The 27,978-nt window shown below is 40.3% G+C and overlaps 1 protein-coding gene across 4 annotated transcripts; it reads right to left on the bottom strand.

Moving 5' to 3' along the window:
- Window positions 1-54: 54 nt before the first annotated feature.
- On the bottom strand, window positions 55-27,527 carry errg2 (estrogen-related receptor gamma type 2). Of its 4 annotated transcripts, none has more exons than XM_023952693.1 (8): window positions 27,427-27,527; window positions 14,326-14,574; window positions 14,077-14,234; window positions 13,016-13,132; window positions 6,759-6,869; window positions 6,129-6,311; window positions 1,533-1,802; window positions 55-1,459 (listed from the first exon to the last, which is right to left on the bottom strand). In XM_023952693.1, exons 1-8 carry the CDS (start codon window positions 27,480-27,482, stop codon window positions 1,215-1,217), a joined length of 1,389 nt encoding a protein of 462 aa, XP_023808461.1. In that variant the 5' UTR covers window positions 27,483-27,527; the 3' UTR covers window positions 55-1,214. The 4 variants fall into 4 exon arrangements, with proteins under 4 accessions (XP_023808461.1, XP_023808462.1, XP_023808460.1 ...); XM_023952694.1 differs by lacking the exon at window positions 27,427-27,527 and adding an exon at window positions 27,214-27,353; XM_023952692.1 differs by lacking the exon at window positions 27,427-27,527 and adding an exon at window positions 19,117-19,445.
- Window positions 27,528-27,978: the final 451 nt, after the last annotated feature.

Raw genomic sequence — 27,978 nt, 5'->3', positions numbered from 1 at the left:
CAATGTTGCCCTGGGCAGAGTCGGCTGCAGACCAAATTGAGGAAGACACTTGGGTGTTACCAGCTTTTGGCATTAAGGGGATCATATTTATTGCCCAAAAAACAAAAATACAAATAAATCAACCTGAGAATAAAACAGAATGGCTCTTCCAGACAAAACACCTCTGTTGGCATAAGACATGATGCATATACTGTACAGCAACACTTCTATTTCAACTACCATATTGCTGATGGATCCAGAAACAAGCAGATTAGACTGTGCTCCTTAAAGGAGCAACGCACTCAGATTACCGCCAAATTTAATCCCTTCATGGAGACAAAACACAAATTTCAAGACTCGTCACACAAAAACACACCGACAGTTCAACATCACCCAGTTCTCCCAAATTTTATGGCTAAAAAGCAAAGAAAAAAAGTGCACAGATTTGACCCTACACTGAGATTTCTACCATTAAGAAGAAAAAAAAACTCTCTAATCCAAGATATACATATACATACTTACTGTATATATTGCAGCTTTTTTACATTAAGTCAGAAAAGTCTTCTTCATTTCAAGATCTAATGTGGCGGGGAAGCTAGTGTAAAAAAAAAAAAGAAAACCATATCACCTGTTACAAATCCTAAAAACAAAAAAACTCACTTCAATTTCTCCAGTTTTAAATAAATACCTGTTGTCAGACATTTGCATCCCTTTTCCCTGAAGTTCTCTTTAAATCTTAGATTTATAGCTTCAATTGTTTTTTGTCATTAACCACAGCAAAAAAAAAAAAAAATGTATATGTATTAGTAGACATTTGCTGGTTTTATTCCCTCAAATCTCTCTACTCTTTGGCAAAAAGAGCAACCTTTTCTATACAGAAAAAGGACTGAAACGGACCAAATGCTGAAGCTACTCTGGATGCACTAAAATGACAGCTTTTGAGATGAGCGATCCGCGAGGATCTTCAAGTATCAGCCCCTTCCTTTTGAAAGCAGAAACTACGTTTTGGCATATGAGGGTGAATATCTGTAGAAGGCGCTTCTCCTGCTCGTCCGTTTGTCTTCACCTCCTCTACGGACTTTCATGGGAAGGGTGAGAGCTATAAAAATAGTTCTGCAACTGCAAATTCAGACATAATGTTGAAATGCTAGCTGAAAATGGACGAATTCTAACACCCTCATCCCCTCCCCCCCATGTCGTCACCTCTTAGGACAAAGCTGATTGGCTGTCTGTGTTTAGGCTTTGGCCTCCAGGAGTTCGAGGAATAGTTTGTGCATGGGAACACGGCCGTCCTGTTTAATGCTGCAGAAGTGCTGGACGGCTCGGGCGGCCGTCTGACGCAGGAGAGGAAGGGTCATGATGACCTTGCCGGTGCGCCGCGGGTCCTCCGGATGGTGGGTGAACTCGTAGTCCTGTAGAGCCCCGTGGAGCTCATCCTGGAGTCTCTGCACCGCCTCGGTGTCCTCGATCTGCATGGAGTCTGCAGAAAAAGTTGAACTAATTAACAGAGTGAAATATTTTCTAAAACCATACCGTCTGTGCAGGTGCCTTACCCGAGTTGGCGAGCGCGATGGCTTTGAGAACCACAAACTCCTCCTTCTCCAGTCCTATGCTCTTGTATTTCTTCACCAGCTGCAGAATGGCGTTGTTGAGGTCCAGCAGCCCGGCCAGCTTGGACTGCTCCTCGTCCATGATGTAGTCGTCCGCGTACACCAGCTTGTCTTCGAAAGCCAGCGAGCGAAACACCACCCGAAGGATCAAAATCTCCATCCAGCCGCTTTGCAGGAGACTCATCTGGTCCGCGAGAGAGAGAGAGGCGAAGCCTGGAGAGAAGAAGTTCCCCCAACAGAAAAGACAGGTTTCAGTATTAAGATCAGTCAACAAAATGTAACTCACAAATGTTCAGGACATTTAGGTTTAAGGAGGAAAAAGTAGTCATTTTAAATCCAAAGGAGATTATTTTCTGATCTCAAAGCCACATTTCAGAACACAAATTCACAAAGAGAATTGAAAGCAAAAACAAAGCTACCTTTTAAAAACACCTTAAAGTCCAGTTCCAATCATCTTTTAAACTACTTTCAAAGTGTGTCTTTTAATCAGGATTATGCCCTTTTTAGCCAAAATCTAAAGAGTTTCTGACATCTTAAGACGAATAAACTCTTTTTTTTTCTTCTGTCATTTTAGCCGTAGGTTTTAAAAGTTTATTAAATAAGGTAAGTCTGTTTTGATTTAGAGATCCATGAAGCAAAATCCACCCATAGATTTTGTTTGAAACTTTCAAATTCTCTCTCTCCCATTCTCAAAATGAAATAAAAAGAAAGTATATTCTCAAGTGCGATAAAAGGAGAATTTTTTTACATTATTATCTTCTGTTCATTACGTCTGTGCTCACATAAACCCATAAAAATTAGTATACTATATAAATGAGGCTGCAGCAGAATGATGTTTGTGAAACGGCCTCACAGCAAAGGAATCATTAGAGGACAGAACTAATGGAAATGAAACACCTCTCCAGGAGCCCCATCTACTCTGATTGACAATTATACTCCACACGGGTATGATTAAACCCGCCAACTACCCCCACATGCACACACTCACACATCTCTTGTGATTAAACAGGCGGTATTGTATTTTTTTTTAGACCATCAGCGATCGCCATCAGAATCCAGCATTTTTACAGCCTCCGCAGCGGCGCCAGTGGGCATCAATTTTAGACCCCCAATTGATTAGGAACGCCGTCGGTGGACAATTTCATTGTCCGATTGGGATCGGTATTGTGAAGCAGGGCCATCGATCAGGAGTTTGATGACATCTAAAGCTATTTATTCCCAAAAGCAACACAATGAAAATCTTAAATAAGAAAAAAGAAAAGTAAATGACAACAAAATAATAAAATAATTGAAAAGAAAAAAGGAGACTGACATGCTTTGATCATTAATGTATGTCTTGTCTGATTATGCAATGTAATTTATGTCAACCCCATGATGAAAACATGTTTTTTTTCCCTTCTAGCGACACATTAAAAAGGCTGCTGCATATTCACTAGACAAGTCTGTAGAAAACCAACGCAGTTCATCCCATGTCAGTGCAGCAGTCACCCTACAGTCGCCATCAACACATACTTGACAGCCAAGTTGCAGCACAGATTTTAAAAAAAATAACCAAAACAAAGAGGGCAGTTGGTCTTTAGCCAGCTCATCTGCCAGTCTGCCTTTCAGACTTCAGACCACATCACTGTCAATCAGACTGATGGGAGCCGGCACTGAGGAGGGGGCGCGGGCAGGACAGTAGCCCCGTCACACTCACCTCCCCTTGGGCAAAGAACTCAGATGGCCCGGGACATTTCGCCCAGGACCCTGGTTCTCGCTGCATAAGGGGCAGTGTGTTCTGCCACTCATCCAGAGCTGATGTGACATCGCCATTACGCTGCCAGGAAAGGCCACCCTTTTTTTTATGCCTCTTTTCCTGTGGCTGCCTGCTGTATCCATCTTCCCCATTTGTTCAATTGCCCTCTTCTTCTATTTTTTCAAACAACGCTAGTTTCTTTAGCTATTAATTTATTTTTCATTAATTATGACTTTTCTTCATCCAACATCGTTTTTTGTTAACTACCCTATACTAAAAGGGTAATCAAATCAAGTAATTAAGTTTCATATTCAAATAAATTTGTTACACCAAAAGGGCTGCAATTCTGCAGAATATTAAAAAGGATAATAATTTCTTCATCCGAGCTGGCATCTGGCTCGTAGCTGTACGGCTGGATAGCTGTAAGCTAGTGGGAGAGAGTGTAAACACATTGTTGATGGGAAGTGGGGGCGGGCTTACAGTCTTGCCCATGACTCAGATGGGGAATTTCTGATGACTTTCTGCAGAAACTATATCCTAGAAAACAACACAGGTTTTTTTGGTTTTGGCTAAAAACAGCATAGTTGTAATTAAAAGACAGCTGGGAACAATTTGAAAATAGATCAGAAGATGATCGGAGTGGGACTTTTAAAAAATAACATTTTATTCCAGTGGCCGAATTTGAAATGATAAAAATGTAATATTTGAGCCTTCGAGATTTTTGACATCAGTCATTTGCCCCAAATCTGACCCATCTTCTAAAAAGGTAGTCTGATATTGGATGAAATGTGTTCATGTACTGGCAGCTCTTTATAACTTTAAAATGTGATAAAACGTTTTTTTTTCCACTTGAATCAGCTGGTGCCCTAAAGACGACAGCAAGCTGCTTCAGCTTCTGGTTGGACTCGTTTGGATTCACTCATCTACAACTCAAAAAAAAAGATTTCTCAGAATGCACAGAACTGCTGACAAGCATTTCCAACCATGAATCACTGGAGAAACGGTGTAGAAACTACAGTGTTAAGCAAAGATCTCCTTATTTCTGTGTGCACTCATTAACTTCTGTAACAGATACGTTATAAAACACTAAAAATTATATGTAATAATTCTTCTTTTTTTCTTCTTGGTTGCCAAACACATCTGCTGCATCTTCCAGAGTTTCATGTATTTTGGGTGACATATCCGAGGCTTGAGTCAAATGCGTTTGACATGTAGATAAAAACATGGCCGCCTCTTCCCCTTAGGTGGGTATCTGCTGCCGCCCTTCATCCCCCAGCTACAGCCTCCGCTGGCAAAGGCCTACAAAAATACAGCCGTCAGTCGCGCTCCATCTGTCCTGACAGTAGTTAGCCAAAATCCGGGGAAAATGGAACGACAGTATCGGCCCCGGGGTGTGGAGAGGGAGGAGGAGGCGGGTTTTCTTATAAAACAGAGCAATAGAAATGCTGATGAGGGACAAAAAGACAACATTACACATGGATCCACTCTGGAGGAAGAAACGCCGGGCCCAATATAGCAGGGGGATTCGAGAACACGCAGCCGTTCTCTGTTTGTTTTGTAAGCAGATCAGAAGCAAGACATCAACAAAAAGCCCAGGTGTTTCCCAGGTGATGTTTTGGGTGTGAATAATAACCGATAAAGCAGTCAGAGGAAAAGAGATGACTAGAAGAATGGAAACCAAGGGAGGAGATGTTGTCTCAACTGTGCAGGCCATGGCTCCAGACAGTAAATGATGATTCATGAGCTTAATGGTTTATTTACAGTTTTCCTGCAGCATTGGAAACTAAAGTAGACTCTAAAAGCAGTTAAAAAAATTTTTCCTATAGTTCAAGCAAAATAAGCATAAACTTAAATTTCGACCCATAAGCTTAAATTTGGGGAATTTTTAAAGACAAAACGGCACTAAATGAAGCGACACTCCGATGAAAAGTGTGTTTTTAGTGGTTTTAACATGTTTTTACATGTTTTTACTTGATACTTAAAAAATGTTTTTTAATATTTCTTTATCAAACTTATTGTGAATAAGAAGTAGGCAAAAAAATGACATCTAAAAAAGATTTTGTTTGTGAAGTAGAAAATATGCTGGGAGAGCCATAAGCTTCCTCCTCCATGGGAAGGGGAAGGGGGGCGGGGTTGCTCTTTTCTTTAAAAGTCCTAGAAAACGACACTCGTTTCTGGTTTTGGCTAAAAACGGCATAATCATAAATAAAGGACCAATGGCAACGCTTTGAAAATAGATGAGAAGATAATTGGAGTGGGACTTAAGTTAAAGTTTGCCATGCTAAGGTTGAAATGTTGCTTCTAAAATAAAAATAAAAAATCCTAACTATATACAAACTAGCTTAAAAAAAAGCATTTTCAATAAGCGGCCCCAGTTGGACATGTTGGCACATAGCAATGCAGCCACGAAGCATCTTCATAGTCTGATCTTGTTCTCCTCCTCATCCAAGGAGGATCAAAGCCTCCCAAGATCTGATCTGCACTCTGATCTCACAGCAGGACAGCTGCAGCCCAGAACACAAACGACCACCTCCACGAGACCTCCAGTCCTCCAGTAGATGTCTGAACACCTTTCGGTCAGCAAGGGCACGCCGTTTAGGGGGCACTCACAAATACAGAGAATGATTGACAGATAACACAGTGAAGCTTAAACGCTCCTACTCTCCCCGCCCCCTCCTGAGTTGGCAGATAGCGCCCTGGCAGCCACATTTCAGAGCAATCCCTGTGATCTGATTAGAGACTTATCTAATGTGTGTGTAGTGACGTGTTTAAAGCTGAGTGAGCAAGAAAGGCCTGAATCTTACCTGGGATGTGTTTGGCCCAGCCGATGTTGACCACCAGCTCCCTGTCGGCCAGGTCGCATAGCGTGGTCAGAGCCTTGATGTCGCTCTCCGCTACCATTGGGTCCGGCATGGCGAAGATGGCCTCCGGCTCAGCGACCAGCAGCAGAGATACCACTTTGTTCTCAACCACGCCACCAGCAGAGACTGAGGAGGAGTTTATCACAAAAAAAAATCTTTATTAGATTGTTAAAGACTTATTCAAATGAGGTCTGACATCAAAGAATCAAAAAATTAAAAATCATAGTTTTTAGACCAAATAAACTGAGACAGTCTAGCTACAACAGAGCTTTATAAAGCCCAGATGTACCCATCGACAGCCTAAGGAAGGGTCATATGAACTTCTCATTTTCTCTGGTCGTGAAGAATTTTGTGGTCATCTTTAAATCAAAAATCAGTGCTGCTAGTAGAATTGAGTTAAACTTAAAATCCAACTTTCCAAAACTGATGTTCTATCAATAGAATACAAAATGTGTTTTTGGAACTGAACCTGTGTGATTTTCTGTAAATTTAGATTGAAACTGAAGATGTCAAGGCTTGTCAAGGCTAAAAGGCTTTCAAGAAACTCAGACTTCACAGATGTGGTTCTCTCACATGTTTTTTTCTGCGGGAGGGGGTTCTGGGAGTGCAGATACAGGCTGTTCTCTGCATCTATTCTTCTCTTATACTTTTGTCGTCCTCCTCGAACCCGGTCCAGGCGCACACCTGCAAAAAAAAAAAAAAAAAAGCAAATCGTGGAATTTTTTTAAATTTGATTTGGTCATTTGGTAACTGCTTCTTTAAAAACTGAGACTCTGTGAATGGCAAGAAAAAATTAAGGAAGTGACAGTGAGTGCCATGAAAAATTCCATCCATCCATCCATCTTCCTCCGCTTATCCGGAACCGGGTCATGGGGGCAGCAGTCTAGGCAAAGAAGCCCAGACTTCCCATCGGGTCCCATTTTTACAGTCCTAAGTATGACTTGTCCATGGATTTGAATTCACAACCTTTCAGTCTCAGGGCGGACACTCTACAACAAGGCCACTGAGTTGGCAATGTCTCAATAACAAAAGAGTGCTTGACTAGATTTGGAAGCTGCAACAGAGGTTGGTTTGACAGGTCTTTTTTTTTTTTTGACCTTTTTGGTGTTGCAGAAGGTAAATTTGAACTTCTGAGACTGATAAAAATTGAGTCTCTTGGCCAAGCAAAAGTGGTGACAAAACAGGCAGATATGCATCGGTATATTCATTTGGATTTGTCTAACTGCTTCCTGTCCCTCCATTACTGTAGTTGCTAAGCTGCCCATTTCGTGCAACAGATGCTATAGTGCTTTTTGGATTTGTCACTTTTCAAGTCAAGGTTTCTTTTTATTCAGCCACTTATAGGAGTTTTCCTCTCCACAGTCACCCTTTGTTTGCACAGTACAGGCAACATGGCCTTACTGGAAATATCTGAACTCAATTTGACTCAAGCAATGGTGGTACCAGTAAATACATTTCAGTTTGATATTTCTTGCTTTATGTATAGCACCTTAAGACAAACTCTGTTGTGATATGACAATTCATGAATGAATTGATATGAATTTATTGTCCTGTCATCTCATTGGAAAGGCGGGAAAAGTTGTGTGTCATCAGCATAGAAAATTTTAAGTATCTCATTAGTAGTGGACATTGATCCACCTAAGTCGGTCACCAGTCAGCAAAAGTGCCACGTGTTAAACTCGGTAAGCCATCAGGACATTGTCCACTCATCAGCCCACATGTACCGTCGATGCCAAGGAGACTGGACAGAACAGTCTAATGTTTGCATGGCAGCATACATCCTGTAACACGACACCAAGTTGACTGTAGCGCCCCCGGTGACAAAAGATCTTTTTAACCACCACTAGAACCACCCTGTCACCATGGCGATGAAGACTTAAGCGCAATCGTTCTTGCATGTATCTATGGAGAAGATGGTTACTGAAATGAGAGACTGATTATTATGTGGGGTTCAAAGGCAAACTGGAAGTTGGTCACGAATGAAAAGGAGAAGCTTCATCCAGGAAGTTACTTAAGAATCCTCCAGTAGTGGTGTTTCGTTACTTGGTCTGTCCAGTGTAAATAGTCATAGTGGGCCTGAAATAGATCTATAATGGCATCTGTGAAAGCCACACCGAGGGTATTATTTCCCCTCTTGACACCTCCAAGTAACACGACATCCCTATAAGCATGAAGCATGCCCGTCTTCTGACTGATATTTATGGAAGGTATGCACCAATACCAGTGAATGACAACACGACAATTAACACACAAAAATTAATCTCATGTGTCAAATGTGAGGGTTTTATCAGTTAGTTCCCTGTTGTTATTTTGCAAAGCTGTTAATTTACTTTATAGCGTTGAGATAATGCCAATATAACCTTAAAAAGGATGTGCCAGATGATCAAGTGATTTTTCTTCTGAGCTAAAAAGGAAGACAAAATGAAGAACAAATAAATTGTTCAGCTTTTGACCATCAGAAACAAAAGAGTGACAGGATTCTACAGGACAAAAAAAAGTTTTCCATTTAACTTTTCATTTTTCAAACTGTCATGATGTTCTTTTCTATGTCAGACAAAAGTTAACAGTAGAAAAATTTAAAAGTGACTTGAGAGTTTTAAGAATTGTTTTTATTTTTTCTGTTATCTAAACTGATACCTCCGGTTATCTCAGTTTTACCTCTGTTTTCTTTGGACTATAATCGTTCTTCAATCTTTCCCAGAATACTATCAGATCTTACTTCTTAGAGGAACAAAAAAATAAAAAAAGTATTTGAAGAGCATAATAAAAAAATAAAATTCAAATAAACAAAAGGCACGCAAGGGGTGCCGCCTATTTCAATATTTGTTCTTTAGAGTTGAAATGTAAAAATTAAATTCTGGTATCCATAAAATGAAAAAAAAATTAAACAGAAACAAAGGTTGTTGTTTTTTTTAGGTGCATTTGTGTTTACTGGCTTGATATCAGTATCAGGAGCGAGTGTAACGTTTCACAGTGGAATGTGCCAACAACCAAAAGGCCCAAAATAGCTTTGCTGGATAACAAAACAGATACCCACACTTCCTCACTGTTCTTCCACACAGCCCATCAAAATTCAATAAACACCAACAGCTCAGAGACAGATTTATTTTTTGCCTCCTTTGTAACTCCATCATCTTCTGAGAGATGTTCGCGCCAGGAGCTTGGAAGCTTCTCCGGTGATCTAGTTTATCCCGTTTTCGAGGAGGGGCCGCGTCTTCATCTGTCTCCACTGCCGCTCTGTGTACACCATAAACAGTCTCACACTTCTCAGATACTGCGATAAATGTACAGGAAGCTGGCCTCCGCCTGCAACTCAGTGGTTGTAACTAATGCCCAACTAATGAAAAGGATGTGGAAAGTTGGCCGCAGGAAGTGCAAGCGGTCACCATGTCCAGTTGCAATGCTTATTTCAGACCGCAGATTAAGCCGGGTGATTAACACACAGGAGGGCTCGGAACTTTAAGAAAGATTGCGTTTGAAAAGAGCTTTCGCAGAAGCACTTTCAATCTTTAAGGCATTCAAAAAAAGAAAGAAACATCAATAAAAAGGTATATTCATATTTTGAAATCTGCTTTTAGAATATTCCTCATATTTCCATATATTTTTACTCAAAAAAAGTGACATGAACTGTGGAAATGGCCCCTAAACAGGGCTTAATCAAATCCTTGCCTGGGGTCTATATGTCTTTGGGCTGTGCATTTAATATGACTGTGACTCTCCCCGTTAAACCTCACGGCTCCCTCCGTCTGACTTTACTGCGGCCTCTCCGAGGAAGAGGGGCATTACGAGGCACGGTGAAGCGCGTTACGAGGGCGCTTACGACGGGAGTTACGAGGGGCAGTTCGCGTTTCACGGAGGTCCTGGAATCCCACCAGGCATCTGGAGGAATTTACGAGGGAGGAGGCGAAGAAAAGAGGGCTGAAAAAGAAGGGTGGTTGAAAGGCAGAAAGGGATGATGTTGATGCCTGTAACCTATTAAAAAGGTAGCCGATTTCAAAAGAAGGACAAACACACACACACACACACACATATACACACATTCAGGGAAAACATGAGGTATAATGATTGACGGGTTTAAAACACCGATACACGCAAACATGTGTAAACAAGTTGTAATTCTGTGTACCTATAACACACGCGACTGCAGTAAGAAGAAACTGGAGGTGACATTAAAAGGTTATGACACGTCACAGAAACCATTTTTTATGCATTTTCCGTAAGCTCTTATTAATTTTACAAATAAAGAAAATCCTTTAGAGAAACTCCAACATGGAACAACAGCATTAATTCTGGAAGAGAAGTTCAAACAAGTTCATTTATAGGAGTGATAGGCATTCGACAGAATAAACAGAGGTCACCGCTTTTGTCAAAGCCTCCGTTTTACCAAGCAGAAATTTTATTAATCAAGTCACGCACGCATTTAAAAGCAAAGGTTTTACAGCTAAATCAATAAAGCAATGAAGCCTCGGGGCTTCGTTCCAGAAGTTAGAGAAGACGCCTAAAATCTCACAACCTTATGTAATAAAAAAAATAGGCGCAGGTTCACAAAGTCATGTGAAAACATTTAATAAATCCTAGACTTTTAAACGTTTCTGTTGGAATAACAAGCACTTCCGATAAGGTGTGGACATTTTGTGGCTGAAAAGTTTGATGTCAGTCAGATTATTAGGAAATTGACTGATTTAAAGCAAGATAGTAGGTTATAGTACAATCATTTATGCTCAGATTTGACTGAAACCTGCCAGTAGGAACTAGAAATACATAGAAAAGACCAGAATTTGAGTGTCAAAACCCACTGTGCTATCAAATTGCTTTTAATAATCTTTCTCCTTGGAGAATTTGTGGATTTGTTTGTCTTCTACGCCTCTAATCTCTAAACATAAACTAGCAAAACAAAAAAATACAAATCGGTTTTAAAATGTTCTCAAATAGATCTGCTGCAAGCAAACATTGACGGTATCCGAGAACCGGACTGAATGAGTGTGACGTCACCCACAGAAAACGACTTATGTTTGGCTCCAACCAAATAAAGTCAATTTCAGTCGCCTTTTCGTGGTACAGACGCCGCCATGTTAGAGCCAGACGGCGCTGATCGGTCCGAGCCATTGTTTCTATGTCAACCAGTCTCGCTGATCAGTAGTGAGCATGTTGGAAGTCCAAACCCTTTCCACACAAAATATGTCAATTAAACTGATTGGCCAGTTTATAATTTGAATAACTTTTTCATCTTCTGCTGTTTTATCCCTTTCGGGGTCACGGGGATGCTGGAGCCTATCCCGGCCACTTGTGGGCGAAGGCAGGGGACATCCTGGACAGGTCGCCAGTCTGTCACAGGGTAGAGTGTCCACAATCATACAACCACACACACACACACTCTCTCACATTCACACTTAGGGACAATTTAGGTTGACCAATTAACCTAGGAAGCATGTTTTTGGACGGTGGGAGGAAGCTGGAGTCCCTGGAGAAAACCCACGCATGCACAGGGAGAACATGCAGACTCCACACAGAAAGGGTCCCCCACTGATGTTCTAGTCAAGGTCACCCAGCCGGGACTTGAACCGGGGCCTTCTTGCTGTGAGGCAGCCCAATTTGAATAACTTGCAAAAAAGAAAAAATATCATGAAAAAAATGAGCAAGAACATATTCAGGTTGCAGAGCAAGAATGGTTATTCTGATTGAGTAATAGCTGTTTATTTCTAAATAGAAGTCTATGGGATTTTTGGCTTCTTGGAGCCAGGATGTAATGAGATGGAATGAGAGTTCTCAAATAAAGTCAATGCTAGCAAATGATACCTGACATTTTGCCTTTATTTTCAAAAACAACAAACTTCTATCCCGTAAACATATTTTCCCTCTTCAACTGACTAATGAGTTGTTTCATGACACCATGACCTCTTAATAGGGTTTTTTTTTAAACTCCTCTTGGAGTCTAACCTGCAGAAGTGAAGGAAGCATAAGCAAAGATGGTACGCTGGTGAAATAAACTCTGTGACCTTTGACTCTGACTTGTTAAAGCCAATCCTGAGAAAAAGTAAATGCTTAACCTTTAACAACTGCAGTTTTATCTGCTCAACCTCCCTGCTATCGTCTGTTGGCCACGCGCGCACGCCATCGGCGGGCAGTACAGTAAGATGGAGGTAATGCTTTCCTTTCATAGTCACTTCTAAATCTGGACAACAATATGTCAGCGGGCAGCTGGCACGCGCTCCGGACTAAAGCAGCACCTGACTGCCGTCTGTGGCATGTGCAGCATGGCCTTTCAAATATCTGACAAGTTTATTTCTTTTGAAAAATGTTGGAAAATGTAGTAGCCATTCCTTTTTTTGAACTTTTATTTAAAAAATAAAATAAAACAACTGATAAATTCAGAGAACTGTGAGACCAAGACCTGGCTGAAAGCCAACTTTCATGCTGCAAAATAGTCTTCATGCTAACCCCGTTACCGCACTTGCTGCTGAAGTGTTGCCAAGACCCCCCTCCTCTTTTTAAACTGGCAAACAACCAGAAACTATTTTTGAGGATCACTGGTGAAGCAGCGACCATCACAGCTGAGCGGTTAGCGGCTCTGTTACCATTGTTCCTCTGTTTACTGCACATACATCACAGAGGCGCGACGGGCTTGAAGTTTAACTGCCAGCCGCTTCCAGAGTTACAGTATGAACCATCACCGGTTTATTAAGCGAGACACGACAGCGGTAATTATTGCAGTTTCACAACAAAGAAAGCTGCCGTCAGGCTCGACTTCCCTCTGTACACCTGATTTACCCCAGAAGCTCAAAGCGAATATTTTACGAAGGTCTGACCGAGATTTCCAGAGTAAAACTCACCCTCTCTGAGCATGCCCACTGCCAGACATTTCACAAATCGACAGGCCTGGCACGATTTCCTCCTCCTTTTGGTGATTTCACATTCATTAGATGCTGGGCAGCTGTATTCAATGTTACCTGGAAAAGAAAAAGAAAAAAGAGCTTCTGAGGGACTGCTTTAGGGAAGGAACAATAAAGTTTACAGCTTTACTGTGAAAGAAACTAATTTTATTATCTCAAACATTATATTTAACAAAAGTCTGACTCATTAAATGAAATTTCTTATGAGATAGTCACAGGAATATTGAACCATCTTGCTGGCAAACTCCCATTTGCCATAGTGAATTTGTAGACTGCTTCCATCTGAAATTCAAGCCGTTTTTGTTAGCAAAACGTTCCTAAAAGCGGATTGAGTTTGGAATCCTAATATTGGATGAATTGCCGGAACTAACGAGCTAAAGTTGCTTGTTAAGCCCGGTGGCAGTCAGCCAGTTCCAGGTGCTCTTAGCAGGCACCTTTGACCGGAAACAGGAAGAATCTGATGAGCCAGACATCAGATAGCTCTGTCCTATGTGAAAGCTGCTCAAGTCTGCCCTTTGAACCGATTCAAAGAAGCCAGCTACTAGAGGTCTTAACAAGACGCAGTCCATCAGTTCTTTGGCTTGGAAAGAGAGCCGACAAGGAGTGAGCCAATCCATTTAAAACACCCACACTGGAGACTAGCAGCTTTCAGGGCAGAAGTCAAAGTACATGCAGTACATTCTCCACTAAGCGCCACATCTATTTAGTGGCTCTAAAACCTAAACTTTTACATGTTGAATGTATACACGATGTGCTGTCAGATAAACCACCTATCAGCTGTTTGCCAACAGATCTTTATTTAAAGCCTGTCTGCAGTTTGGAAGGCAGGAGGCGGAAGCTCTGAACCAACCGATCAGGGCTTATTTATACCAAAACAGGGGCTGCATGCTGCTTGTAAAACTGGTTTACGTGAGGAAGGAAGGCGTTATCCGCTGTGCACGGCCAACTAAAAAAAAAAACATCTTCTCGCAGCTGGAAGTGTGTGCTTGCATCTTTCTTACCCTGAATGGTCCTCTTGAAGAAGGCCTTGCAGGCCTCACAGGAGGCCACACCGTAGTGGTACCCTGAGGCCACATCCCCGCACACCAGACACAGCCGTTTGGCCACCGAGCCCAGTATGAACTCACACTTGACTTGGCCTTCCTCCTCCCCACACCTCCTGAACACGAAGAAGCAACGTATGAGGGAATGTGCACGAAATACATTCACTGAAAAAGTGAAAGACAGGTGTTGCATGACTTTGGCATTACCTGTTGGATCCTCCGTTGCTGGCCAAGGCTGTGGCGTGACCCTGGAGGCCCGGCGAGTCCAAACCATTGCTATGAGCGAGGTTCTTGAGGGGGCCGTAGCTAGAGTTGGTGTCCGAGGAAGAGCTCCCCGGACTCGGCTGGGGCGGGCTAACGTCCCCCTGAGAGCTCGGGGTGGGGCTGGAAGGTTCCAGCTTTATAGAGGGGTGACAGGCGGGGTCCAGGCCCCTCACTGACATTCTGTTCAGATGCCTGAAGAAAAAGGAGTGGAAAGATAAAGTTAGAAGATAAATTTAATGCCCAGAAAAAAGAATTTAGGGAAGTCGAAAAGCCTTTTAGAGAAGAGGGAAGGACTTCGACACCGCATCTACATCCCCTCCGTCCTTTTTTTGATTGGCTTAATACCTTATTAACACCTTAACACCTTTACTATCCTTAAATCAGTTACTTATACAGAATCCTCCACTTTTCCATGTCCACATTAGTCTATTTGTCCATCAAGCCAGCATCGTCTGAATCGGCCGTTTGAGTCCTCCCCACATATGCAAACATGCGTCTATTACTCGACTTTGTTTTCAAAGAAGGCGATTGCTTAAACAAACGTAGGCAAATGGCCAAACTAGCGACCACTGCCTTGTTTTTTTAGCCTTTTGTTGTCTTTCTTCTAATCATCGCTCAAGAGCGGTCAAAACTGAAGCCCACAACTGTTTTTAAACAACAGTTAGGGAGAAGTTGTTGGGGAAAAAGCAGACCCAAAAAAGTAAAAAAGTATTACTGTTTTTTTATAGTGTGCTGAAGGAAATACTGAGTCATGGCGGATGCAAGAGTGGGAGGAAAAAAAGAAAAAAAGTGTAAAAATTGGCTTCTTTTAGTTAATTGTAGATCAAAATGGGTTTGAAAGGATGTGGAACAATAACTGCATTTTATTTCAATAGCATTTATGGGTTCTGAGAAAATAATGATGCTCTTTTTGTGATGTTTCGCTTTTGTGCTCTTTCGTTCTTACCCAATAAAACAGGCTTTAGACATAAATCTGTATATTGGTTCTCGGAAAATAACTGGTTTTTAGGAGTGTTTCTGAGACTGTGTGCTTATTTAAGCTATCAATTTATCTTTACATGAAAAGCATACAAAAAAAATACATTTGAATCCATATCTGGAGGCTTTTTGAACAAGTTGCAAAATAACCCATTTTAAAGTGATATGCTTATCTCTTAACATTTATTCTTTGTACCGTTTAGACCATTTAAATCTCTTAAAAAATAAAAATCTGTGATTTTTCTTTGCCTTAAGACCCAAGAGATTTTAAAACAGACTTAACATTTGCTTTATCTTTTATGATTTAATTGCACATATTTGATTTTGTGCAAATATTAGAACAGAGATAGATTACCTTGGAGAATGATAAGAAATCCACTAGGATACTTTGTTTTAACAAAAAGCGTTAAAAAATAAGGCTACACCATAAAGTAAAACATGTTTTTATTATTTAAAATCAAATTTATGAAGACATTTAAGAAATTGTTCATTTATGTGTTTAATTATGTACATTACTGGGGATTTTATTATTCTAGGAGAATTTCTATTGTTTAACATTCCAAAAAATGTATCTAAAACGTTAAATAAAAGATTTAATGAGTGGCTTTAAGAACAAAATTGTTATTTTTTTGTGTTTTAATAATGAAATGTTAGCTCCAAAATTGAACAAAATACCAGCATGTCAAAGTTTCTGTTATTATTTATATAAGAAAGTGAATGCAACCGACACATTGTCACCAAACTTCCACATGCTATCATTGTGACTCTGGACTTTCAAGAAGGAGACGCTTGAACACCACCTCCCCCTTCTCCACACACGCTACACCAGACAAACACGGCAAAACTCTCCTACACACGTGCTCACAGACCCATTTGAGAGAATGCGCCGTCATAAACACCCCAACACATGCAAGCGTGCATCTGTGCCCAGAGCGGCTCGGCTGTTCCCCGTCCATCACATGCACACGCAAGTGCACAGCATCCAGGCGTCTGTTCCACTCCACCCTTGTTCTGCTGGGGGGGTGGTGGTGGTGGTAGATGATGTTTGACTTGGTTCGTTTCCTGCCATGTAAAGCAGTTTGCCCATCATAAGTTATTTGGTAGGCAAAAAGACTGGTATGTTCTAACCACCCACTGAGTAAACCATAGCCACGCACTGATGACCCCTCTACAAAGCCACAAAGACGCATGCAGGGATGCACTCTTAAAAAAACTGCAACCGCTTTTAGCCGAGCAACCACATCAATAAATATTTTATTAAATGTTTGCCAATCTAAAGTATGTTTAAGTCCCACTCTGATCATCTTTTGATCCATCTTGCGAGTGTTCCCAGCAATCTTTTAAGTGTGATTATGCTGTGTCATAATAGTTTCTGCAGAGCGACAGTAGTTCATTTGAATTTAACCTCTGGGTTGCCGGTTGGATTACCATAGAGCAACCCCACCCCCCTTTCCCCTCCCCACTGCTGAGAGCTCTCTGTGTAAGCGCTCTGCTTGCTTACAGCCCCTCAAACCCCCAACCTAACACTACCGATGCAACAAAAATGGCGATGATTCTTGAGCTATCCAGCAGTGCAGTACAGTTCTGATCCAGATTCCAGCTCGAACCAGGAAAACCAAAACATACACGGATCTATTAGTCTGCAAGTAAAAACATCAGCATGGAGCAGAGCAGGACGCTTGTGGCCCTCCCAACATATTTACCAAATCAACTGTTTTTTCTCCTGATACATGATTTGAATCAATTATTACTGTGAAGCACCATTTCATGCTTTGTTTGTTTCATAAATGTCCTCCGTCATCAAAAAAATGCCATAATAGCATGTTAAAAACGCAATATTCCTCACGTCTTTAGTCGGCAGAAATTTTTATTTTTTTCATGTGTTTGACACTTTGGCAAATTGGGACTTTTTTCTGCCTCTGGAGGCTTTGTAGTTTCAATCTGAAATCCTTAGTCAGCCTGCTAATGTCATATCCCATACACCCACAGATGAATAGAGGGACTTTCAGATTGCTCATTGAAGAGAGGGAAGGACATCTTCCTTTTATTTTTATTTCTAATCAAGCAGCAGTTAGCAATTTCATTTTAACATTTTAACATTAACGATCTAGAGAGGACCAAATACCGGCCATAAATCTTCACTCAGCCTAATATGATCTCAAATGATTACTCTTTCTGGAAAAAATATTGCATGTCGAAATCATTCTTGTGTCCTAATAACTCACAAGAACAATCGGATCTCATTTGGCCGCTCCCCACCGCCACACGTCCAAGCTCCCTCTTTGAAGACTGCAAAAACAGCACTGCTGACACACTCAGGTTTCCTTTTTCAAGTGTCTCACTGGCTATCCATCACAGGTGTCCATACTGCCCAGTCAAGTCTCTGACAGGTACAGGCTAAGATGGACTTTACACTTTCTATTTGTAATGAGGAGAGGTGGGGCTAAAACTGTCTTCTTTTTTTTTTTTTTACTTTTATGAATTGGCAGTGCAGTAAGGTAATCTGATTTGACGATGCTTATCAACTGCAGCGCATAAGAGCCCATCAAAAGACCGTCAGGTGGTTCAAGTTCATCCAACAAATCTAACAGCACCTTGGCAACACGGGATAAACAGAAAAAAAGAGGAGGAAAAGAAGAAAAGGAGCAAAAAAAGACATTGAAAGGGGGAGTGGCAGAAAGAAAAGGGGCTGTCCTGTGGCTCATTAAACCTTGGAGGGAGGGGGTTGCTGGGGAGGCAAGAGGGGCACTTTCTTTCTTTATGTGAGCAAAGTCGTAACGGAGCCTGCAAATGTAAAAGGAAGTGGGTGATAAAAGAAGAAAGAAACGAGCAAATCATAAAAAGGCTAAAAGTGAGCGGGGTCAGACAGACTTCTATTTTTCTGCCAGTGATGAGCAGGTATTGGGGGGGCATTAGCCAACTTGTGAGAGGCAGATGAAATGCTCCCACCTCTGACCCGCAGGCTCTGCATGGACATGGATAGCATGCCACACGTGGGGATCATCTGCAGCCTTCATCGCCCTCTCTCCAATTACTTATCTCCCTACTTGTGTCACAAGCAATCAGCCGACCAGCGTGTCCACACGTCTGCCAGTCTCCCTCAGTCTGTCTCCTAATTGTCTTTATCTTCTGCTGTTGGGAAAGGTTAATTTCAAACGTGAGATGCTCAGCGAGATGTCTTTTCCCACTGATTATGCCACAGCTGATAAAAGCACAGGGGTGATGATAATCAAACTAACAAGGCCTAAACTTTTTTTTTTTTTACGTCTTCTTGTTATGATTAAAGACGAGCAATCAAAAAGTGAGAGCTGCAAGCAATCAAACAGCTGTCCTGCACAGCATCTGAATCCCAGGCGTTCAGGTTTCCGTTGTTTGGGAGTCTGTGTGGGAAGATTTACCAGCTTTGGGTTAACTCTTACCACCAATACTGCTAATAAACAATCACACAAAACAACAAAAACCTGCTTAAAAAAAACTATTGTTTTTATTCACAAGGATCTAAATTTTATCTAAATATAAATTATGTATATTTTATTAAAAATAGACCAAATGGACATGTTTAAAGCAATAATGGTGTAATTGTTGTAGATTTCTTATTTTTAAAAAAAAGCTGAATTGTTTTATAAAAGTGATTTTCTGTATTTTCTGAAGGAAACTTGGGATGCTCCACAGACACCCAAACGCAGCATTCAGCTCCACGAACTTTCCCAACATTTGTTTGACCAGGCAAATATGAGCTGTCAGAGAAATACTTACTCTATGTCAGAGTGGCAGCTGAAGCACTCTGGAAGGTACAGGTCGACTAAATCCATGAGTGATATCCCAGCATGCCCCGAAGACGAGGACCAGCTCCGTTTGTTTCTGTCCGTTCCCCTTTTTGACCGTTTGCTCCGCTCTCAGCTATGAACAACAGCGCTTCTACTTGTGCTTGTTATTCTGCTGTTAAACTCTACGTCTCCATCTAGTCCTGTGTCCACCGCTGCGTCACCGCGTTCATCCTCTACCTCTACTCGCGCTCGACCGGCCGGCTGTGAGAACAGTCACCCTGACTGACGCTAGGTGAATGAGTCGGACCTCTGATGCGCAAGCCACACCATTTGAATGACCCTCCCTCCCCCCTCCGTCAAACACCCGACGCTGATTGGTCCACCCCTCAGCCAATGAGATCCACCAGTGGACCAACGAGGTGATGCGGAGCGATTAGCTGATAAAGCTGGAACTATAAACAGTAAACACAGCCGCAAAAGCTAGGAAATTCATGATTGACGGAGTATTTACACAAGCAAAGTATACATAAAAAATATACTCAAACTGGAGCACCCAAAGATTATGCAAAAAACTTTAATATATTGCAGATTTAACCCAATTTTTGGTTTTAAATCAATCTCCCATCATGCATCAGCATTGAAGGCTAAACAGATAGGTGCACCAAAACTACTATAGTAAAATTAAAAATATTAGTAAATATTTTTGAGTACACATCACTGTCACCCACCTATGTTTGTTTGTTTGTTTTTGGGTTTTTTTTGGTTGTTGTAAAAACACTTCTGTATTTGCGCGGAGCATGGATTTGTTAGGATGAGCAGAGATGAGGTGTGGGTTTAGTACATGGTATGTTGTTTCCATCAAAATGATGGAAGATAATCAAGACATACTGGTGTTTTATTTATTTAACCTTTATTTACCCAGGAATTGTCCTGTTGAGATTAAGAATCTCTTTTCAAGGGAGTCCTGGCTAGTGGGAAACAATAAATTAAATTCACAATAAAATGTCAACATTAAAAACATAAAATAAATAAAAATTAGAGCTTATGTAAAACAGGAACGAAGTTACTTTGAAAATGCATTCATTTAGCAAACATCATAAGATGATTTGCAAATATGCATTTCTACAACAGAAAAAGAAGTGACTTAATACCATTTCTATTCTTTGTTTTTTTTAGTTAGGATAATCTACTGTACATTTTTGGTTTACCAATAAAAATGAATTCCTGTATGTCAAGAGGCTGGAACAATTGTGAAAAAAAGAAAATGTTATCATATCAATGTTATTCACATTTTGGAGTCGGTTGAGTCCTTTTGAAATGAAATGAAATGACTTTAAAAAAGCAATATGACGAAAATACGTATTTTTGTTGCTTTGTTTCTGTTTAAGTATCTCATTGTTTTCTGTTGTTTCCTCACATTTTGCATCTAAGTCTTTTTTAACTATTCAGACTTTATTCAGATAATTAATTGGGGATACTCTATTGAGTCAAGTAGCCACCATAACACCTCCACTTGTCATTTTTTCCTTACATTTAGTTAAGTTTGGTTACACTTGTTTCAGCTTTATTACGTATTAATTTTTATTACCTAAATTATCTATTAATCCCTCTGATATTCCACAAGCGGGACTTTAATGGTTCAGATTTATACTTTATTTAAAAGCCTACTTAAAGACAACTTTACAGTATCTGGAACATATCTAACATTTTTCTGTGCTTGCAATGTATTATTATCTGATCAAGTTGGAAAACAGTATCATTGATAAACACAGGCAACACCGTCACTGTGACCCCTCAAGAGCGTGAAAATACTACATAAGTCCTGCCGTGTTTCCTTTGCAACATAAAAAGGAAATTCCAGACATATGGACATCCACACCATGATACACATTACCTCAAATTGTGCTTAAGAATTAAGTGACTTACCTCCTGGTGCTGTGCTTTTATCTGAGATAATCAGCCTTGGCTGTGGGCCCAACGTGATGCTTTGTGCCTTTCACTCACAAAGCTCACGTGCAAACAAAATGAGGAGTGGAGTAAGTACCCAAAGGTTAACAGGTACAATAATAAGTGATTGGTCAAATTTAAGGAAGAAGAAAATGGATAACAATATATAGCAAGTACCTAAACATAGATGTTTTTCAAGTAATTTTAGACAACCGGCCAATATTAGTTGCTCAAATGAAGAAAATGTGTTAAAAATACACATATGCCCATAAAATGTTGTTTAAGTGATTTGTGCATTTGCAGAATGAGTCCCATCCGCACTCTGACAACTATTTTGAACGTTGAGGAACGAGTGAAAATTTGCTTATTTGTAATGCTCTGGATCAAATTTAAATCTTAATTGTTCACCTGAAAGTCCAAATCAAATGAACAGGACTGCATGTTTTGCCAGGCATAAATCCTTGACATTGGTATGGATTAGGTCCATTAAGGGGAGTCCAAAACTCAACCCATACTTTCATATACATTGCAATGAAGATACCATCTCACTGCATAAAAATGGCATGAATCCTGATGTCCCTTTAAATTGTCTGGTTTTAGAATGTTCTCTTTAAGTAGTGAGGATATTTTACAGAAGAGCCCAAATCATGATACTGCCGCCACCACAATTTTCATATGGAGACACGGCCTTTAAGCTTCAGAGTGTCTTCTCCTGTTTGTATCATCCCATCTCTACCTCTGATCATCCTGATGTCGTGCTCTGAGCTCACCCCTGCTGAACCAATCTCTACTGCAATGAAATTACCTGTGCTAATCTGCGGACGAGATAAAGGCCGGACTGCATAGAGTGCCCTTTATCTTGTTACGCACCGCATGAAAACTCTGCAAGCTGAAACTGTGACTGCATCACGGCGGTCCCCAGCAGACCGCACACCTGCAAAAACTAGAAAATGTGGCAAACTTTGAAAAAACGTGGAGACTTCTGTTACAGCTCATCCAAAACCAAGAACACTAAGGTCAAGTTTAAAAAGAAAACTTTTCTATTTTAAAGACAAGACGCTGAATTTGACATAGACACAGACTTTCACCACTAATCAGCATTTTTGACTCAAACTGGCTAATGTGAAGGACCTGCATTAAACTTCAGGGAAATAACAAAATGATCGCCCTCCTGCTCATTTATCTTTCCTCAACATTTGACAGGAGTTAAATGCATTTTGGGCACAGAAGTGCTTCGTCTGGAAACTCTTGTATTTAATTACTTTCCCATCACTGGACTCAGGATCAAATCCTTTTGGTTCAGATCGCTCGATGGATTACATATATCTTCAGATAACAAAGAAATAAAATAGTAAATCATTATTCATTATACAGGACTAACAGTTTTAAATCTATTTATTGTTTTTGGTGTTTATCTCAGTGAATAAGCAACAATTAAATACATTTAAATGAGAAAAAAAACACTTAGCTTGGTTAAAAATCAAAGCGGATTTGCAGAAAATTGCTCATTTGCAACCTAAAGTGTGGCACTTTTTGTAAACAAGAAAATTTCAGCTGCTTATATCTTTCTTACAGAAAGAGCTAAAGAAAATCCAGCAGTGTTATGCATAATATTATACAGAAAAAACATCAAATGTATGCTTAAATTTGAAGTAATTGTGTAAAAACTAACCTTTGATCGATAAATAGAAAATGCCAGTTTAATTTAAATGTTTTTAAGAAAAATTAGAAGAGGAAAAATCTAGCAAGCAAAATAATAGTTTGCTTTTTGTAAATACTTGTCTGCCTTAAATATACAACAAAAATAACTAAATCATTGCAGCTGAATGACATCTAAATCCATAGTTATGGGTTTGCTTGTTTTTATTTTTTATCTACACGAACAAAAGAAAAGAAAATCCAGGACTGACAATAAAAAGACAAACAAGAGCAGAAATAAAACCAAACACATGTGGCTGCAGTTCATTAAAAACATTTCTACAGCCAACTGAAGACGAGACTCACAATCACATTTTAACAGAGACTCTGGCTGGAACCGAGGACCCAGCTGCAATCTATCCACCCCCTGCATCAGAAGCATACATTAAGAAGAAGTAGAAGTATGAGGGAAACAGGCACAAAATAAGAGTTGTCCCTAAACTCAAAGCTACCAAATCTCAGCCTGAAGGGACATCCGCCGTACCGACTTCCAGAACCGGACAGTCACTTGGCGACTCCAACCCCTCCACGCACATTAGCTTTAACGTCAGAACTCGTGAGTGTAATCTGCTTAGTTTATATCTGACCCTTGGCTATCCATCAATTACGGAGACAGTGAGAAAGACCATTGGCTCTGTGTGCAAACACGATTGTCTCGCTGCACCAACATAGCACCTCTCAGGCGTGCTTTCTGAAAGGCGGGAGACATGGAAATGACGCCAGACAAAGGAATACGTCTTTTACTTTTTTGTATTTTGCTAAGGGAATGTAGAGATTATCTTACATCTATATGGACTGGATGGAAATGGCACACAAAATCACTGACTGATGGCTACTCGGAGTGGGATCAGTTTCCCATCGATCTGTGGCACACTGCATAGGGATCAGAGGTCACACACAGATGCACACAAGCGCAACAGAAACCTTAGAAACCCCTCGGGTGATGCTTAAAGCGGCACAAGCATAGAGATGTCACTTAGGCCTGCCTGGACCTTCTGCTGCACCTCAAATGCTTTTCTTTTATCTCAATATCCTACAGTCCCACCTTGGAGGGAGTGAGTAACTGCTCGGAAACAGGAAGGCTTTCAGGCATACCGGATTTCCTTTGGACCAATTAAAGCTCCGTCTGTTAATATTGGATACTGGCCGCATGAGGAGAAGCTGAATGAACCTTGAGTGGATTGCCACCTAGTGGAGGAACATCTCTCACGTTCACACTTTGCTTCAAAACAATAAGTCTGCATTAAAGACCCAAATGGAAACCTGTTTTACTGTTTCTCTGGCATCAGGCCACTTTGAAGCTTGGCAACTTCCTAAGGTGATTAGTCTATGTAACCAAGCTTTTGCTAACACTATTATATGGATTACCACAACAAATACCCTTCATATTCTCAACAAGCACAATTGGATCAACTGGTCATGTCTTGGTCATCCTTTAGGCTCTAAAAGCATTCTGCACCGCATGATGCGGCGAGAAAAGAGGACATCTGTTGTCTCTTTTCATTTAGCCTTTAGCAGCTTACAGTGTAAACATCAACACGGGAATATTGCAGCATTCTAGAAGCAGCTCATCCTCCGATACCTCTACTCGCAATTCCTTTGAGCTTTTGTATCATTCGTTTCACTCCCAAAGTTTGTTCATCAGATCTTTAGATAGGTGCCAATGAGGTTCTTACAGCCAAATGTAATGACATTTACTTTAATATCAGACTTATCACTTTAAAACTCAAGTGTTATAGAGAAAACCTGTTAACAGAACTATTTCCAATTCACTACTTTTGGCCCAAACTCTTAGATATGGAGGAACCTGATCAATATGAAAACATATTCCTGGAAGTTTATTCTGAGTATCCAAAGATCAGTTGACTGTGGCACAAAAGAGATGACTAAAAAAGGGATCAGATGCATTACCCTAAAATAAAATAAAAGTTTAGTATTTTTGTTTCCACCTGTGAGGAAAATTCCTCTTAGATGTTCAAACAACAAAGCCGCCATTTGGGGATTTTTTTGTTGTTGCCATTTTTACGAAATTTTGTTTTTCTTTTTGCCATTTCTTAAATCAAATAATTAATTTAAGAATCGCTTTTGTCAACAGTCCACTTAAATCCACAGAACTGCGTGTTCTGGACTTCCATTTGAACCATATTTTAATGCACATCTGCATCAAGCAGACAGATTTATGCATCCAACTTTAAGAAAAGCTCCCTTGCGATACAAATAAGATGTAAACTGTTAGGCGTCTACACATGGATTTGACAGCTGTAATCATTCACTATTCTGTTTTTGAGGAAAATGCTTTCATTGTCATTTCCTCATACGAAATAAGACAGTGTAGTTCAGTCAGTGCCTGTACTAAAAAAAGCTTTTCAACCCGTAGAGTTTCTGTATGAACTGTTTTAAATGAAAAACATAACAGCAGTGAGAAATGGAAATCTCAGAGTCTTTGGTTCGCTTTCTTTTTTTGTCTTTTGCAAGACGTTAGTTCAATTTTTTTGGTTTAGTGTAGTTTCTCTCATCATATTCCTATTTCGGTTATATTTGGATGTATTGTTTTCCCCCGAATTCCCCTTTTAACAAAGTTCTTTGGTTTTGTTAAAAAAAAAACCTTAGCCAAATGAGGCAAATTAGTGTGTGTAATTATTTTGTATAAATTGAATACTTACAAGAAAGATAGGAACAAAAATTAAAGAAATTCATATTGATTTTTTAATATCAAACAATTAAATCATGAACACAATTTTGCTTTTTCTTATCTTTAGTGTTACTCAACAACTTTAACATTTTAATTTTATTTTAGTCATACACATATATGTCAGGTCAAATTAAACTATTCATATCTCATAAAGGATTAGTGGTGTGCACTTCAAAAACTTATGTAAAAACATATATTGATGTAGGACATTTTTTGTCCTTGATGTTTTAGAGAAAAGTACCTAAAAGTTTTAAGAAAATCAAGCTAAAGAAAATCATCCAATTATTATAAAACAACTTAAATAAAATTAGAAAAGAAAAAAGACAAAAATGAAAACAATAAGGAGTAATAGTGAGATTGAAATAAAGATTTAATAATAACATGTATTTTAATGTATTAATGTTTCAGTTTCCTTTGGAAATAATTTTTAATTGAGCAAAACTAAATAAAAAAAATAAGTCAGAATAAAAAAAAATCAAAGACAATCTGGTATGAAATACTTTTTTTTTGTTCTGCATTTTTAGTTGCCAATTTTATGACTTATTTTCTGCCCTCACTTGGTTCATTTACAACTTCACTCCCTCTACTTTAATAAATTCTTTTTCTTTTTCGTTCATCGTTTGATTTGGTTCTAAAATTCAATATTGTAAAACTTCCTGCCACCAGTGGGGCATAGACAGCCGTTGACCCCTCCCTCCCTTCTTATAAACTGGGACCTGGCTACCAGACCTGTCCCAGGTGAGGAGTCACTGATGCGGGCCCCACACACACTAAAAACTCACTTTTTGGAGTCAGCACTACACACTCACAACACTGATGTCAGCGTGAAAAAAATAAATAAAAAGAAAACATCATGAGCTCATCATATCACTTTTATCTCCACAGGTGGAAAATTTTGCCTGCTGGCAACGAGTCAGCATGTCTGCATTGTGTTTGCTTTTTTTTAAATTAAAAAAATCCACTGTGGCTAAATGTTTTAAGCCACTAGGTTTACCTTTACCTGTGCATCTGACTAAGAGATAATCTTTAGCAGCTCCACAGGTGAGCCACTCTTTACCTTGACCTTAGGCCAAACATCCGCCATCTACAGTATTTCCCTTCTGTTTCATTCTTCACATATGTGCTGCTAACTGATCCTTCCTTCTTCATGCTGCCAATCACACAAATGGTTTGCAAGATTTAACAGCCATACTTTCATTCTCTCCTGGGGTGTTATTTTTTCATGGTGACCCCACCTTCTGGCCATCCCTTCACCCAGTCAGCCGGCTCAGTCCAGTCCACTGCTGCCCATGGCAGAGTACACCAGTCCAAATGTAATTTTCTGCTAGATTAAACCTGATAATGACCCACTTTGGAGGGTTGCCATAAATGAAAGCTTCCAATTATAAATGCAAACCTATTGATTTGTCAACTGAGGTTGAGGCGGGGGATCTGGACAAATGTTAAGTGATGTTTACTGACATCTTTATCCATGACGCAAACGCACAGATGTAAAGATGAGAAGTGAAAAGGCTGGACTGCTTGTAAAGCATTTCATAAGAAATGCTAAAGGAACGAAAAGCCAGAAAAAGACCAGTTCACCTGGCATCAAAGTAGCCCCTCATCTGCAGGCACACATACACACACATTTACCCTCAAAGTGGACTGTTTCCAAGCAGACCGGAGCACATAACACAAAGGTTCATTCGCTGTATTTCAAAAGAAAAGTCTGCACCTACTTTAGTCCTAATGCTTTTGCTCAGTACTCACTGTCAGTTTCATCCACTGACTGGCCGATCCTCCGCTCTAAAGCTGCATTCAGTCAGTCAGTCTCAAGGACAAACGCTCCAGATCGGCTCCCCTCCGGTCTGTGTAGCTCAGCGATGCAGCAGCGCACACACAAACTCACCAACACGCACACCAACTGCCCTCTCCCTCTTTCTCTCCTCTCAGCATCTCACTCTGATCCAGTGCTGAGTTTACCTGCCCGGCCCGCTCACAGGGGAGTCCTGGGAGAGCGTGTCAGACAGAAAGTGCATCTAAGAGAATGAGTCTGTCTTGGGGTTTTGAAGAGGGGAGGCGTCGAGCTGAGGACACAGAGCGCTCCTGTATTCCCATAGATACAGGGGAGGGTTTTCTATCGCAGCCTTGAAAAAAGATGTGGGAGAAGGAAGGAAAAGATCCATGCGTCATATTCCAGCAACGTTGAGTCAGCATGTGAATGTGATGTATTGTGAGAGCTGGAAATACTTTTGTGGGACAACTTTTATGAGCAGTTATTATAAAACCACCGTCTATCCAAACAGCTGAGAGCACGGATTCTCAGGCAACGGCATCGGGGGACTTCTAGTGTGAGTTTGGTGTCAAATATCCAGAACAGGATACTGTCACACCTCTGTTGTGGTTTAAAAACTAAACACAAACCACTGAATCCTGATGGGAGACCCAAAAAGTGTAAAAATCAAAGCTACTGTTAAACACGGCAGAGGTACAATTATGATGTGGGAATGTTGTGGGTTTTTTTTTTAAATCAAG

The sequence above is a fragment of the Oryzias latipes genome, chromosome 24 (genome assembly GCF_002234675.1).
Source record: "Oryzias latipes chromosome 24, ASM223467v1".
Lineage (NCBI taxonomy): Eukaryota > Metazoa > Chordata > Actinopteri > Beloniformes > Adrianichthyidae > Oryzias > Oryzias latipes.
This window is presented reverse-complemented; position numbering and strand designations above follow the sequence as displayed.